Source organism: Elephas maximus, chromosome 14 (assembly GCF_024166365.1).
Source record: "Elephas maximus indicus isolate mEleMax1 chromosome 14, mEleMax1 primary haplotype, whole genome shotgun sequence".
Classification (NCBI taxonomy): Eukaryota; Metazoa; Chordata; class Mammalia; order Proboscidea; family Elephantidae; genus Elephas; species Elephas maximus.
Genome location: NC_064832.1, coordinates 37430395 through 37443080, shown reverse-complemented (window position 1 = coordinate 37443080; position 12686 = coordinate 37430395). Strand labels below are relative to the sequence as shown.

Genomic DNA, 12686 nt, shown 5'->3' with positions numbered 1-12686 from the left:
AGCACTAGAATGAAAGCCCCAAGAGGAGGGGTGTGCCCCCAGCACCTAGAGCAATGGCTGGCTCATAGCAGGTATTCAGTATCCTAGTCTTACATGAATACATCCAGTCCATCTGCTTGACACCATCTCCACTACTGTCTCTGTACTTCCAGCCTCCATCACCTCCTTTTGGACCTTCAGCAGCCTTCTAAAAGTACATCAGTCTCCTCTCTGGCCATTCTTCAATCCAGTCCCTATTCAACTGAGGTTTTTCTTTTTTAAAAACTTAAGTCAGAGGTCACTTCCCTGCTTAAAAGCCTTCAATACCTTGTATTTCAAAAAAAAAAAAAATCAGCAGTCTTTACTTTGGAAGGCATGATCTGGCCCCAGCCAACCTTTCCCAACTCATCTTCAGCACCAACCAGCCAATGCCACCCCATCCCAACCACCACCTCTGCCCACATATACTGGCCTTTAACTTCTTCAAAGAGCTAAGCTCCTCTCACTACAGACGTTGGCCAAGCCATTTTCTGTCTCAGAATTCTCCCATCTTTCCAAATTCTTCTCTTCTTCCTGCTCTTTCCCTCTGTTACTTGGCCAATTCTGATCCATCTTTCATGCCTTACCCCAACTATTACTTCTTTGGAGGAGGAGCCTTTTCTGAACCACCCCTCAGTACAAGTCAGGGTCCCCACCCCACTTAGGCAACACCCCACAATTGTAATTAAATAATTCTTCCTAAAATTATTTGGACAAGCTCTGGTTCTTTAGAAATACGCATGCTCCATAAAAGCATCGGCTGTCTGTTGTGGGAATCACTGTTTCTCCATGCCTTGTAGAAGGTGTTGTGAACTTTAAATCATCAGTAATAATGTGGTGAATGAATAAATATACCAATGTACTGCCCTGACATCCTGGGGAGAAAAAGGTAAAGAACGGTGCAAAGTGTAAAAGGACTGTCAGAAGTCCATGAAATCAGGTACATAAACTGTGAAACGTAAGTCAAGGGCCTATTTGTTTTCTGACACTTGATAATGAGAAATCTTTTGGTGAGATGGAAAACAAAAACAAGGAGAACCACCAGCACCATCTTTTAGAGAGACTGGCCACTATACACCAAGCTATCTGCATCCCCTTAGTCACGCCTGTGTCAGACAGTGTCACCACTGATATCTGAAGTGACTGAAGAAAGGCAGGTTGCTGGTTTTGAGTATTATTTTTCTTTTAAAAATGAATGTATCGGATGGCTTATCAGCAGGCAGTTCTCAGTGTCTCTGTAAACTGATGAGTGGGTTCAGGCACCCATACCCATCCTACATCTTTAGGCTACGACCACTTCTCTCATTTCAAACCTTGGAACCCAGTAGTGGGCAGAAATCTACTGGGTCAAAGAGGAGAAAGACATGAAGGAGAGATTCGGAGACATAACTGGAGGCCAGGCTGACATCTTTGTGAGTGGCTGAGGAACTGGTCCTAATTTCATGGCAGAAGGGTGGCGGTTCAGAAACGTCCCTGGGGCGCCAATGACCATTCTTGTGCTGATGCCTGCCAAAGCCACCTCTTCATCCAGGCTTCTTCCCTGAGCTCCCTGACTACTTACCACATGTTTACCTTTGACAGGTTCTTCAAGGTCAACACATCCAAAAGGAAACCCACCATCTTTCCACACCCCCTCCTGCCCTTATTGTCCAGTCTCCTCATTTTCAAAACTAGAAATCCAGGAGTCATTGTTGGCCCTTCCATCTCCTAACATTCTACAAGGCATCAGTCACCAAATCCTGCTGTTTCTACAACTAAAAGTCCCATGAGTCCCTTCACTTTTCTCCATCTCCACTGCTGTGATTTTCATTATCACCATTATTATCTCTCATCTGGGTAACTACTGCAGATTCCATCTGCTCTCTTGTGTTCAACCTTTCTACACACCAACAGGTTCTCTACAAAAAAAAAAAAAAATTTTTTTTTTTATTGCTCTGTAAAAAACACTGTAGTTATACTACCCTCCTGCTTGAACATCCTTCAACAACACCCTATAGCACCTTTATCTACTAGTAGCGTACCACTTAACATGTTAATTTGTATTTACTTATTTACTCTTTGTTTCTCCCACTAGATGCTAAAACATGAGGGTAAGGTCTATGTCTTGTACTCCCAGTATTCAGCACACCATCTATTCAATAAATCCCTGTCAAAAGAGGGATGCTTGAGGAGATGAAAGAATTTGACAAATGCGCCTTCGTACTTGTGCTTATTAAACAGGGTAACGGTGTTCCTGGGACGATTCAACAACCCAAGAAGGAAACTAGAAAAGAATATTCTGAGGACTCAGACAAGAATTAAAAGAGTTTAGGCAACAGTGAATGGAGAAGGTAATGAAGAGGACACAGAGGAGGCTACAAGCCATCTAAGCCTTTACATGAGTTATAAAGCTAAGCAGTTCTCATGGTGGCAGGAAACAAAGGCGGCAGCGGTGGTGAATCCAGAGCTTCTAAAGAAGAACTAGCAAGGCATAAGTCAAGGCACAATTAAGAGGGCTGACAGAAACCAGGCCAAACCTATTGCCATCGAGTTGATTCCAACACATGGCAACCCCAAGTGTTTCAGAGTAGAACTGTGCTCCATAGGGTTTTATGGAGATTAGAAAACCAAAAAACCAAACCTGTTGTCATCAAGTCGATTTTGACTCATGGTGACCCTATAGGACAGAATAGAACTGCCCCATAGGGTGTCCAAGGAGTCGCTGGTGGCTTCAAACTCTGACCTTTTACTTCTTAATTTACTTTTAATAATGGCTGTAATTTTACAGAAGTAGCTTGCCAGGCCTTTCCTCTGCAACACTGCTAGGTGTGTTTAAACTGCCACCTTTTAAATGTGAAGAAGTCTTTTATTGGCTCCAAGTTAACCACTAATAAGGGACGTGGTACTATCTCGTATACAGCTCTTATGTAGCTAATAGAGAGGTGTGATGGCTTTTTGGAATATGTATCTAATATATGACAAATGCCACGCTAAGAAACTTGGGGTAGAAGTTATACGTCAACTTAAAGTCAATAGCTAAGGAAAGGACTGACGACATTAGGAGAGAAATTTGGAAAAGAACAAGGTATAATCTCATGGCCAGAAAATATCCAGGAAGCATTACCAGTTCCCATGCTGGCCTGGGCAGGAAACTTAAAACCTGTGGTCTCAGCTGCTGCTTTTCACCTCTCTTTCCAGTAGGTGATTATAACTTTGGAAAAGAAACCAGGGTGTAAAGAAAGAGAGCAGCTGGTCACCTGGATGGTGTCAAAGCTCAGGATCTGATATTCTGGATTTTGGCTTACGACACCCCAAGTAGAGGCTCCTGGAAGGGACAATGTGTATTGTAGAAAATGGCAAGGAAGGTTTCAGGCAACAACTGACCACCGGGGCATTAATTTGAAACGAGATTAGGGAGTGACACTCGACAAAACTCTAGATCACATGGAGGATTTCATATATAGCACAGAAAGATGGACTGCAGTGGAGAAAGATCTTCACAATGGAGAGGAAAAATTGGGTTTGGATGGTTATATTTTAGCATTTCATGAGATGCTATTATTTTTTTTTAATTGTACTTTAGATGAAGGTTTACAGAACAAACTGTTTCTCATTAAACAGTTAGTACACATACTATTTTATAACATTGGTTAACAACCCCACCGCATGTCAATAATCTCCCTTCTCATCCTTGGATTCCCTATTGCCACCTGTCCTTTCCATTCCTGCCTTCTAGTCCTTGCTCTGGGCTGGTGTGCCCCTTTAGTCTCATTTTGTTTTATGGGCCTGTCTAATCTTTGGCTGAAAGGTGAACCTCCGAAGTGACTTCATTACTGAGCTAAAAGGGTGTCCAGGGGCCATACTCTCAGGGTTTCTTCAGTCTCTGTCAGGCCAGTAAGTCTGGTCTTTTTTTGTGAGTTAGAATTCTGTTCACATTTTTCTCCAGCTCTGTACAGGACCCTCTATTGTGATCCCTGTCAGAGCTGTTGGTGGTGGTAGCTGGGTACCATCTAGCTGTACTGGTGGAGGCTGTGGTAGTTGTGGTCCGTTAGTCCTTTGGACTAATCTTTCCCTTGTATCTTTAGTTTTCTTCATTCTCCCTTGCTCCTGAAGGGGTGAGACCAGTGGAGTATCCTAGATGGCCCCTCACAGGCTTTTAAGACCCCATATGCTACTTACTGAGTATTTTTTTAATGGTTAAATTAAGTTTGGGGACTCTATATCCTAGATCTTACTCTTCAAAACTTCTCACTGCTCATTAGCATAATAAAGGCTTTGAGAAAACCAACTACAAAGAGAGCAGCTTAACTGTGTGTAACCCAGAGTTTGCCATAATTGTTAGGCCACTTCAATCCTTATATAAAATCTACACTACCTAACAACAACTGTGAGCCACTAGCGTTGCAATGGACCAGTTTGGAAAACCTGACTTAGGCCAATACACAAAGGATTGATAGTAAAAACAATAATTAAAAAAAGAAAAAAATCCACAAAGTTAAAAGAAAATATGGGGAATAAGATAAATATAAAACTATAGTATATGGAAGTAAACAGTATCTTGTAGATAAACCAGACTTTGGAAGATGGGATTTGGGGCTTGGGTATAACAATGGAATTGTATATTTTAGATAAAAGAAATAAATTGAATGTAATGATCTTAAGTGGCACTTTATACGAAGAAGGTAAACATGGAAATTCATGAGAGTGGGAATGGAATCACAGTGGACACCACTTGGGTGAAGAGAAAAGGGAGAAAAATAGAAGAGGTCTTATGATGGGTGTACATACCTACTATGACAGTAGTAAGTGATTTTATTTCCAGGGAAATTCTTTTGATAAAATTGGAGAACATGAAAAATGTGTCTTGCTTTGCTGATAATTTTAATCTCTCAATAAACTGAAGAAGCAGTGAGGAATGAGATCCAGTGTCAGTTTAATTTTAACAAATACGGGAAGAGTGGCTGGTCACTTAGAACTATCAGAAACTTTGGAAGAAAGCCAAGCGCTCATAAAATCCAGCCTCTCCATAATCCTGTCGGAGATGTTTTAGAGAAGATTTCTTGGAAGGAAGGTTACATTAAATAATCTCCAAGTCCCTTTTGGAACATTGAAGACTGCCTCTAACAATCTACATCCATACAGAAAGAATCAGAGAGGGGGGCTGTACAACAACTGAGAGAGGAGCAGCCTACTATGGCTAGGATGAAAAGAAACAACACATCAGGAACCGTAAAAATAGCATAAGATACTTCATGTAAGCATACTATAAAGCTATGAAAACTGAAACAATGTGGTGCTGGAAAAGAAATAGATGAGTAGTACAGAACAGATAACCTAGAAATTAATTTAATTTCTGATATAAGAAGAGAGTGAATCAATGGAGACGTGGAAAATCAGAAATATATAACTTCTAGAGTAGAAAAAATCTTTCTGTACTTAGAAGCATGATAAAGAACTCATAAAGGAAAAATTAAACATAAAATTTTTTTAAATTAAAAATAAAGAACAAACACTGAGGGAAAAACAGACTAGATAAATATTTTTGGGAAATATGAATTCCCAGGATTAAAGTGCTTAATGAATGGTGGCCAAAGATAAATGTATAAGAAAATAACCAAGAACTCAATTTGATAAATGGATATAGTATGAGAATAATCTATTTATAAAAGAGGAAATATGAGTAGAAAATGAAGGTGAAAAGGGGAAAAATTAAACAAAGCTAGTGATAAATTAGCTTGAAGTAAAATAAGATGCCATCTGTCATGGATTGAAAATATGTCCCCCCAAAAATGTGTGTATCAATTTGACTGGGCCATGATTCCCAGTATTGTGTGGTTGTCCTACAGTTTATGATTGTAATTTTGTGTTACAGAGGATTAGGGTGGGATTATAATACCCTTACTAGGTCACATCCGCAATCCAATGTAAAGGGAGTTTCCCTGGGGTGTGGTCTGCACCAACTTTCATCTTATAAGAGATAAAAGGAAAGGGAAGCAAGCAGAGAGTTGGGGACCTCATACCACCAAGAAAGCAGTGCCAGGAGCAGAGTGCATCCTTTGGGCCTAGGGTCCCTGCACAGACAAGCTCTTTGGGGGAAGACTAAGGAGAGGGCCGACAGAGACAGAAAGACTTCCCTGGAGCTGATGTCCTGAATTTGGACTTTTAGCCGACTTTACTATGAGAAAATAAACTTCTCTTTGTTAAGTCCATCCACTTGTGGTATTTCTGTTATAGCAGCACTAGATAACTAAGACACCATCTTTGCCTATCAAATTAGTAAATCTTAAATATATATGTATATTTTGGAAATTGACTGCTCAATATTTAATAAGAATTTTTAAAATGTTCCTTTCTTTTGATCTACCAAGTCTACATCTAAATTCTATCCAAAGCAAATAATTTTAATGCTGAAAACTTTTTGCATAAAATATTCACTGTAATAATATTTAGAGAGAGAAAGAAAGGAAGGAACAAAAGCTAATATTTAATGAATGCTTACTATGTATAGGCACTACGCAAACCATTTTATGTAAGTTATGCTTAAATCCTACAGCAGTCCCATGGAATAGATACTATCACTGTTTTACAGAAAAAAGAAAATGCTCAAAGAGATTAAATTCTCCAAAAATGAAAAAATGGCAAGAGCCTAAATGTAAAGAGGAGAATGTTTACGCAAACAAGAACTGATTTATTTGATAGATTACGGAACATTTTTTTGTATAAAATGTAAACACAATTTAGGATAAGATGTTAACGCAAACGCATAAACTAAAATTTTATATTTAATATGATTAAAAATATCTTAATAGAAAAAAAGACTGGAAGAAAATACACAAACACACAAAACAAAACAGAATCTGGCCCTGAAACAGCGTCAATGAATGCAGTCGGCCGACAGCCTTGTGAACAATGCAACCAAGTTGCCGTTGGGTCGACTTCTACTTATGTGGGCCCCATGTGTATCAGAGTAGAACCGCGCTCCGTGGGACTTTCAATGACTAATTTTCTTGGAAACAGATCACCAGGCCTTTCTTCTGAGGCATCTCTTGGTAGGCCTGAACCTCCAAATTTTTAGTTAGCAGGCGAGTGTGTTAACCGCACCACGCAGGGACTCCTGAGAGCAAAGCAAAGGACAGTCATATAGGCAGTCCGGGGATGATGAAGGAAAGTCCAGCAAGGCCCCGAAAGGCTCAAAACCAGTTCAAGCAGTTTGGCTAATGCAGGAGATAGAGAATGTAATTCAGGACAGGTATGGTAAATCTTCTATAACAAGTAGGGCTGTAATTCTTTTCATGGTAAGTTGCAGGAAAAATCATAAATTGGTCATGGTTAAGCTGTCAGAAGACTCAAAATCCTAAGAAAAAATAATGAATTGTTGAGGTTGGTGGCTGACTCTGGGAGTCACACAGTGTTTTTTGAGAGAAGGCGGAGGTGGAAACGAGGAGTAAAGTAATTTCGGCTCTGTGAATATTTCAATTAGGCAGCTAGGAAAATTTGGGTGGAAAAATACAAATCTTTACTCTCAAGTTGTTAGAAGGAAGTATTTATCTAGATTAGCTTTAGGGAAAAGGGGTTTGGAGAACACATGTTCCAATCATTGAAAATGACATTTTTGTATGCACATGTGTGCACGTGCACACACAAACACACATATACATATCCTGTAGCAGACTAATCTCCAACTGTATAAATTTTATAGCATTCGGAGAACTTTATAAATATCCTAGGTATGGTGTTTTATAACTTACTCTTTCTTTTTTTTTCTTTCAGTCTTTACTTTTTCTGTCTCCCACTCTCCTTTCCTCCTCGTGTTTTTTCTTGTTTTATTGAAAAAAGAAACCATATTGTGTGTATGCATATCTACATATATACACACATAAATATACACATATGTACATACACACAGATACATGTATGCATACACAAACGTTCCTAGAGCCAGTTTGTAATTTTTCATCTGTGGCTACTACTGACAAATAAAATAAAATAAAAAAGGGCACCCAAAGGTTTGGTTAACTCTCCCAGAGTACACAGGTCTGCAGGTATGGCGCTCAGGAACTCTCCAGAGGCAACTGGTTTTTCCTTATGCGCGCCATCGACTCTCAGTTCACTTGACCATCACAAGTAAATTGCTCTTCTTTCATTGTAACAGTATCAACCTTCTACCTCTCCAAAGACACTGCAAATTCCGAGCGGTCAGGGCCATGCCTGTTCTGTTTACCACTGGAGCCCCTACACCAATTCAGAACCTCAATGGATATTTGCTGAAAGCATGAATAAATGAGTGAGTGAATATGCAAATTCTATTTATCTCTCCAGACATAGCTCAGTTTGCACCCCCCGATAACATCCTCCCTCAGAGCCCCACTGATTGATCCTTCTGGAAATTATTACTAGTCTGCACCATTACTTAACACCTGATTCTACACATTGGTTTTACACTAATTGTTTTCTGTTGCAGATGTTCTCTTCCAGGACACTTACACATGTGTCTATTTATTCTGTTTCCGAAAGTACATGTCACGGGGCACGTGGAAAATTCTCAACTGTGAAATATTTAACTTTCCCTTTGTGAAATTTCTAAACATTTCCCCTACCTAACATTGAATTATAATTTCAAATTGTGGTGGAAAGAAAACGTTGCATTTAGTGTTACTGGCTCTGGGTTTCTAGCTCTGCCGCTTTGATCCTGGAAGAGTTACCGGGCCTCTGTTTCCCTACTTGTAAAACTGGAACAATAACAAGAGCAACAAAAATAATAAATATCTACTAATCTCAAAGGAAGGCTGTGGAATCAAATAGGATAATGTACGTGACAGAGTGTTCCAAATTGGAAAGCCAACGTTGGCCATTCTACTTACCACTTAAAAAAAATGCAATTGATGTTGCAAAGCTACAGAAGACAGACAGTGCACATAGCAGTAACAGTAAGGGTAGATTCTTCTGAGAACAGCTACGAGGCAGAAGACAAAGGTGAGGAGGAAAAGTATCCCAAGCATAGTCTGCCAAACATGCCCCAGTCATAAATCGAAGGCCATGCTCAACACTCGGTGCGTAAAGAGATTACTGGGCACCTGTCACCCACGCCCCCTGGCACTGCTGCAAGCTTCTTCAAACCCAGGAGACAGATAGCTTACCAGACACGAGCTGCTGTCCAGGCAACCCCACGGGAACCATGCCCAAGTTATTCATGGCTGTGGCCCAGGCTGTGGAATCTGTCACGGACATGTTGAGCTGGGTCGTGTCTATGGCTATACTCCCCAAACCATCGGCTGCTGTGGGAGAAACAAGTTATAACTTAGTGTCAATAGGCAAGGGTGTTTGTTTTAAAGGAAATTGCGTTTTCAGGGATGTGAGGCTTCATTTAGCACACCCAAAAACCACACAAAAATAAAGCACTAGACTCTACACCAATGTTTTCTCCAGACATAAGCATAAAGAGGTTCTGAACACATTCTGGGAGGAAAGTTAATGACATGTACTTTATATTTTACAAGCAAGCCATTAAGGAGGCACCCGTGGAAAAAAATAAAATGGAAGAATTATTTCCTTCTCCTGGTGAAATGGCATTAGTTAAGTTACAAGGTTGAGAGGCAAAGCAGGAATACTCTTCTTGATAAAACAAGTCAGCTAGCTTTCAGGACTAAAAATAAATAAATTCTTTGTCAAGTGTGTTTCTGGAGCAGGCATGTCTTCTAACTATCTGATAGACTTTCAAGAAAAAAAAACTAAAAAAAAAAAAAAATTTGTCTAGTAGTGACACCAGTCCTGACAGGATTTACTATGTGTTACCTTGTGACATTTTCCCTCCTTTACAAACTTTTAAAAATCATTTCATTAGGAAAACACAAGTGTCTATCTAAAGTGAAATTTCCAAAATATTTCTTATAAGCACTAACTCCCATCAAAACATAAGCAAATAAGTAATTAAAAAAAAAAAAAAAAACAAGTAATAGAGCTGAAAACAGCAAAATGTGTCAAATTTGACTTAATGCCCTCTGATTTTCACTAGCCTGATTGTCATTAAGGGCCGCAGGTGCCACGTTCATGGCTGGGCACATATTCCACGGTAGACTCAAAATGCTTTGTTGTGCCCTGGACCGGCCACTGGTGCTCACCTGCAGCCATCATCTGAGGAAGCGCCTGGGGACACTGGGTGATGCTCTTGAGTCCACCCGCATCTACTACTGGATCAGGAGCATCCTGAGAAGCAGGGGCTCTGGGATGGCTGAGAGCAGGCTCCCCACGGGGATCATCTGGTTCTGCAAAAGGGGAAAGCAGTATGGTAAGAAACCATGGTAGTGACCTGACAGAGCCTGCAGGCGATAAGCTGTTGTCAATTTAAAACACACACACATGTACACAAAACCCAAACAAAACTCAACTAAAATGCCAACAAAGAACAACTTCCAGCCATGGGCAGGGAAGGGAGGCTGCTTTCCCATCTGTGCACCGTCCTGTGGCTCAGTTTCTGGCTGTGAGATGAGAGGGTCAAGACACCTAGACCAGCGCTGGCTGAATAGACAGCTCTATCTGTGAGTGTGGCAAATGCCTTGCCTCCCTCCGACTGAAGAGGCTTCACAAACGGGGTCTTATCAGCCCTGGCACAGACTCTTCTACACACTATGCTCAGGGAGAGGGCAGACTCAGAACTGAATGGGATTTTTTTAAGTTAAAAAACTAATTGATGTTGTTATTTTGAAAGATGGTCGTCTGTGAAATGTATTCAGAGAGGGAAAAAAATTGAACTGAGGAAGAAAAAAAGCAAGCACCCATTCCTCCAGAGGCTGGTAAAGGAGAGCACCCAATTACAATAGTCAGAAAAGGCAAAAAGGAAAGAATGCAGTGCTGTCCACAAAAGAGCTAGAGGATGTTAGGGAAGCGAAGGACAAACATTTGTTTTTCTGACTGTCTGGGAAGATAAATGCTAATTGTTCACAAAGAGCTTTGGTCTGCATCTCCCCTAGAATTGCACAGCATATATACATGCATGCATGTATTTAACCTTTTAAAAGCACTTTTCTAATAAAAATAACAAAAAATTAAAATTACAAAGGGGTCTCTACGTCACAACATGTACAAAATTCTATGCCTTCTCTCCACCCTTCAAAATGCAGAAACACATAACATTCATATATACATATTTTAAATGCACTTTCAACAGTTCAAAACTGGAAGACAAAATAGATCACTTAAATGGCTTACCTGACAAGTTGGAATTTAAAGCACAATCAACATAAAAACGGAGTAAAGAATACTTATTTTTCATTTAGGTATACATTTAGAAATTTTTCTAAAGCACACTTCTGCTAAGTGGTCATGGTTATTTTAGAATTAGAAGTCACCTGTTCGTCAGCATATCTAATGTAAAGGCTTTTATGGTATGTAAATTTTAGTTATTTTATTCTTAGATGCAAGAAGCAATACATTTGAGTGCTGTATTATCAAAAATAATTTATTGCCAGTTGAGTAGACATTTAATTCAAATGGAAGCTCGGGCTTCATCATCTCCAGTGGAGGTGAATAACCAGCCAATTGTTTCTATGGTCTCAACAAATCCCTAGCCCTCAAGTGGAGCAGCCTGTGAGGTAGTGGGGAGTTTTCTTCCCATTAGGCTGTCAGGAAGACGAAGCGTGTTCATCACTCAGCAGTGAATGATTTCAACTTTGGGAGCAAACTGTACTTAGAACAAATATTTTATAACTTGCAATTAAACTCTATTACCCAATGAATTCAGAACTTGCTTTTATATTGTGCGCATCAAGTATCTTTGGCAATGGATACCATCAAAGGGGTTCCTGCCAGGTAAAATAAATTCAGTAACATAGGAAGTATGTAGCTAACCTAAATGCCTGCCCTTTGGCTATCCATGCACCAGCAAGATTTCTATGATGAAACCTCAAAGCTCCTTCCTCTCTCCACCACCCAGCCAGCCCAGAGCACTGAGGCAAAGGGTCAGGCTATGATTTGTTTACTCCTTGGCGCAAATGGCCCTGGCTTTTCATATCATCGCAAGGTCACTATTTGTCTTACTTATCTTCAAAAACAAAGTGTAGCTGGCTAGCTTCCTTCCAGCTCAGGCTCTCCCCAGATGGACATTAATCACAACTTTTTTCTGCCCAATGAGTCTGCAGTTCTGGAATGCTAATATCAGTCTTTTTTTTTTTTTTTTAATATCAGAGCACATCCCTTTACTTGTAGGTTTTATGATTGAGCCTGACCAGTCATGATCTCATATTTTCCCTTGCTCTTTTACTGCTACAGTGTTTTAGGGGCAGGTTAGTTTTCCTCGGCTCTGCAGATGTCTGTTTGGATGGTGGTTTCCACCTTAGTGATTACAGTCTTCAAAGCGGACATCAAGTGTTCTGGAGGCCCACAGTTTCTCTCTACACTTTTCAGGTCTATGTTAACAAAGTGGCTACTGATGCATTCAAAAAAAGTATTGTTACAACGTCAAGATGTGGTTTGTGTGACAGTTAATTTTATGTGTCCTCTTGGCTAGGCAATGGTGCCCAGTTGTTTGATTAAACGCTAGCTCAGATGTTTCAGTAAAGGTATTTTGCAGGTGTGATTGAAATTTACAATCAGTTCACTTTAAGAAAGGGAACTGTTCTCCATAATGTGGCAATAATGTGGGTCTCATCCAATCAGTTGAAGGTCTTAAGAACAAAAGCTGACATTTCTTGGAG

The 12686-nt window shown here is 40.0% G+C and overlaps 1 protein-coding gene across 6 annotated transcripts in view; it reads right to left on the bottom strand.

The window, feature by feature from the left end:
* The window catches only part of ENOX1 (ecto-NOX disulfide-thiol exchanger 1), a 749536-nt gene that overhangs the window by 248159 nt on the left and 488691 nt on the right, over positions 1-12686 (bottom strand). For all 6 annotated transcript variants that reach the window (XM_049852937.1, XM_049852938.1, XM_049852939.1 and 3 more), the window contains 2 exons: positions 10116-10259; positions 9135-9272 (listed from right to left, as the gene is read on the bottom strand). In XM_049852937.1, the coding sequence (XP_049708894.1) occupies positions 9135-9272; positions 10116-10128 (151 nt within the window). In that variant the 5' untranslated portion in view covers positions 10129-10259. The remainder of the gene's footprint in view (positions 1-9134; positions 9273-10115; positions 10260-12686) is intronic.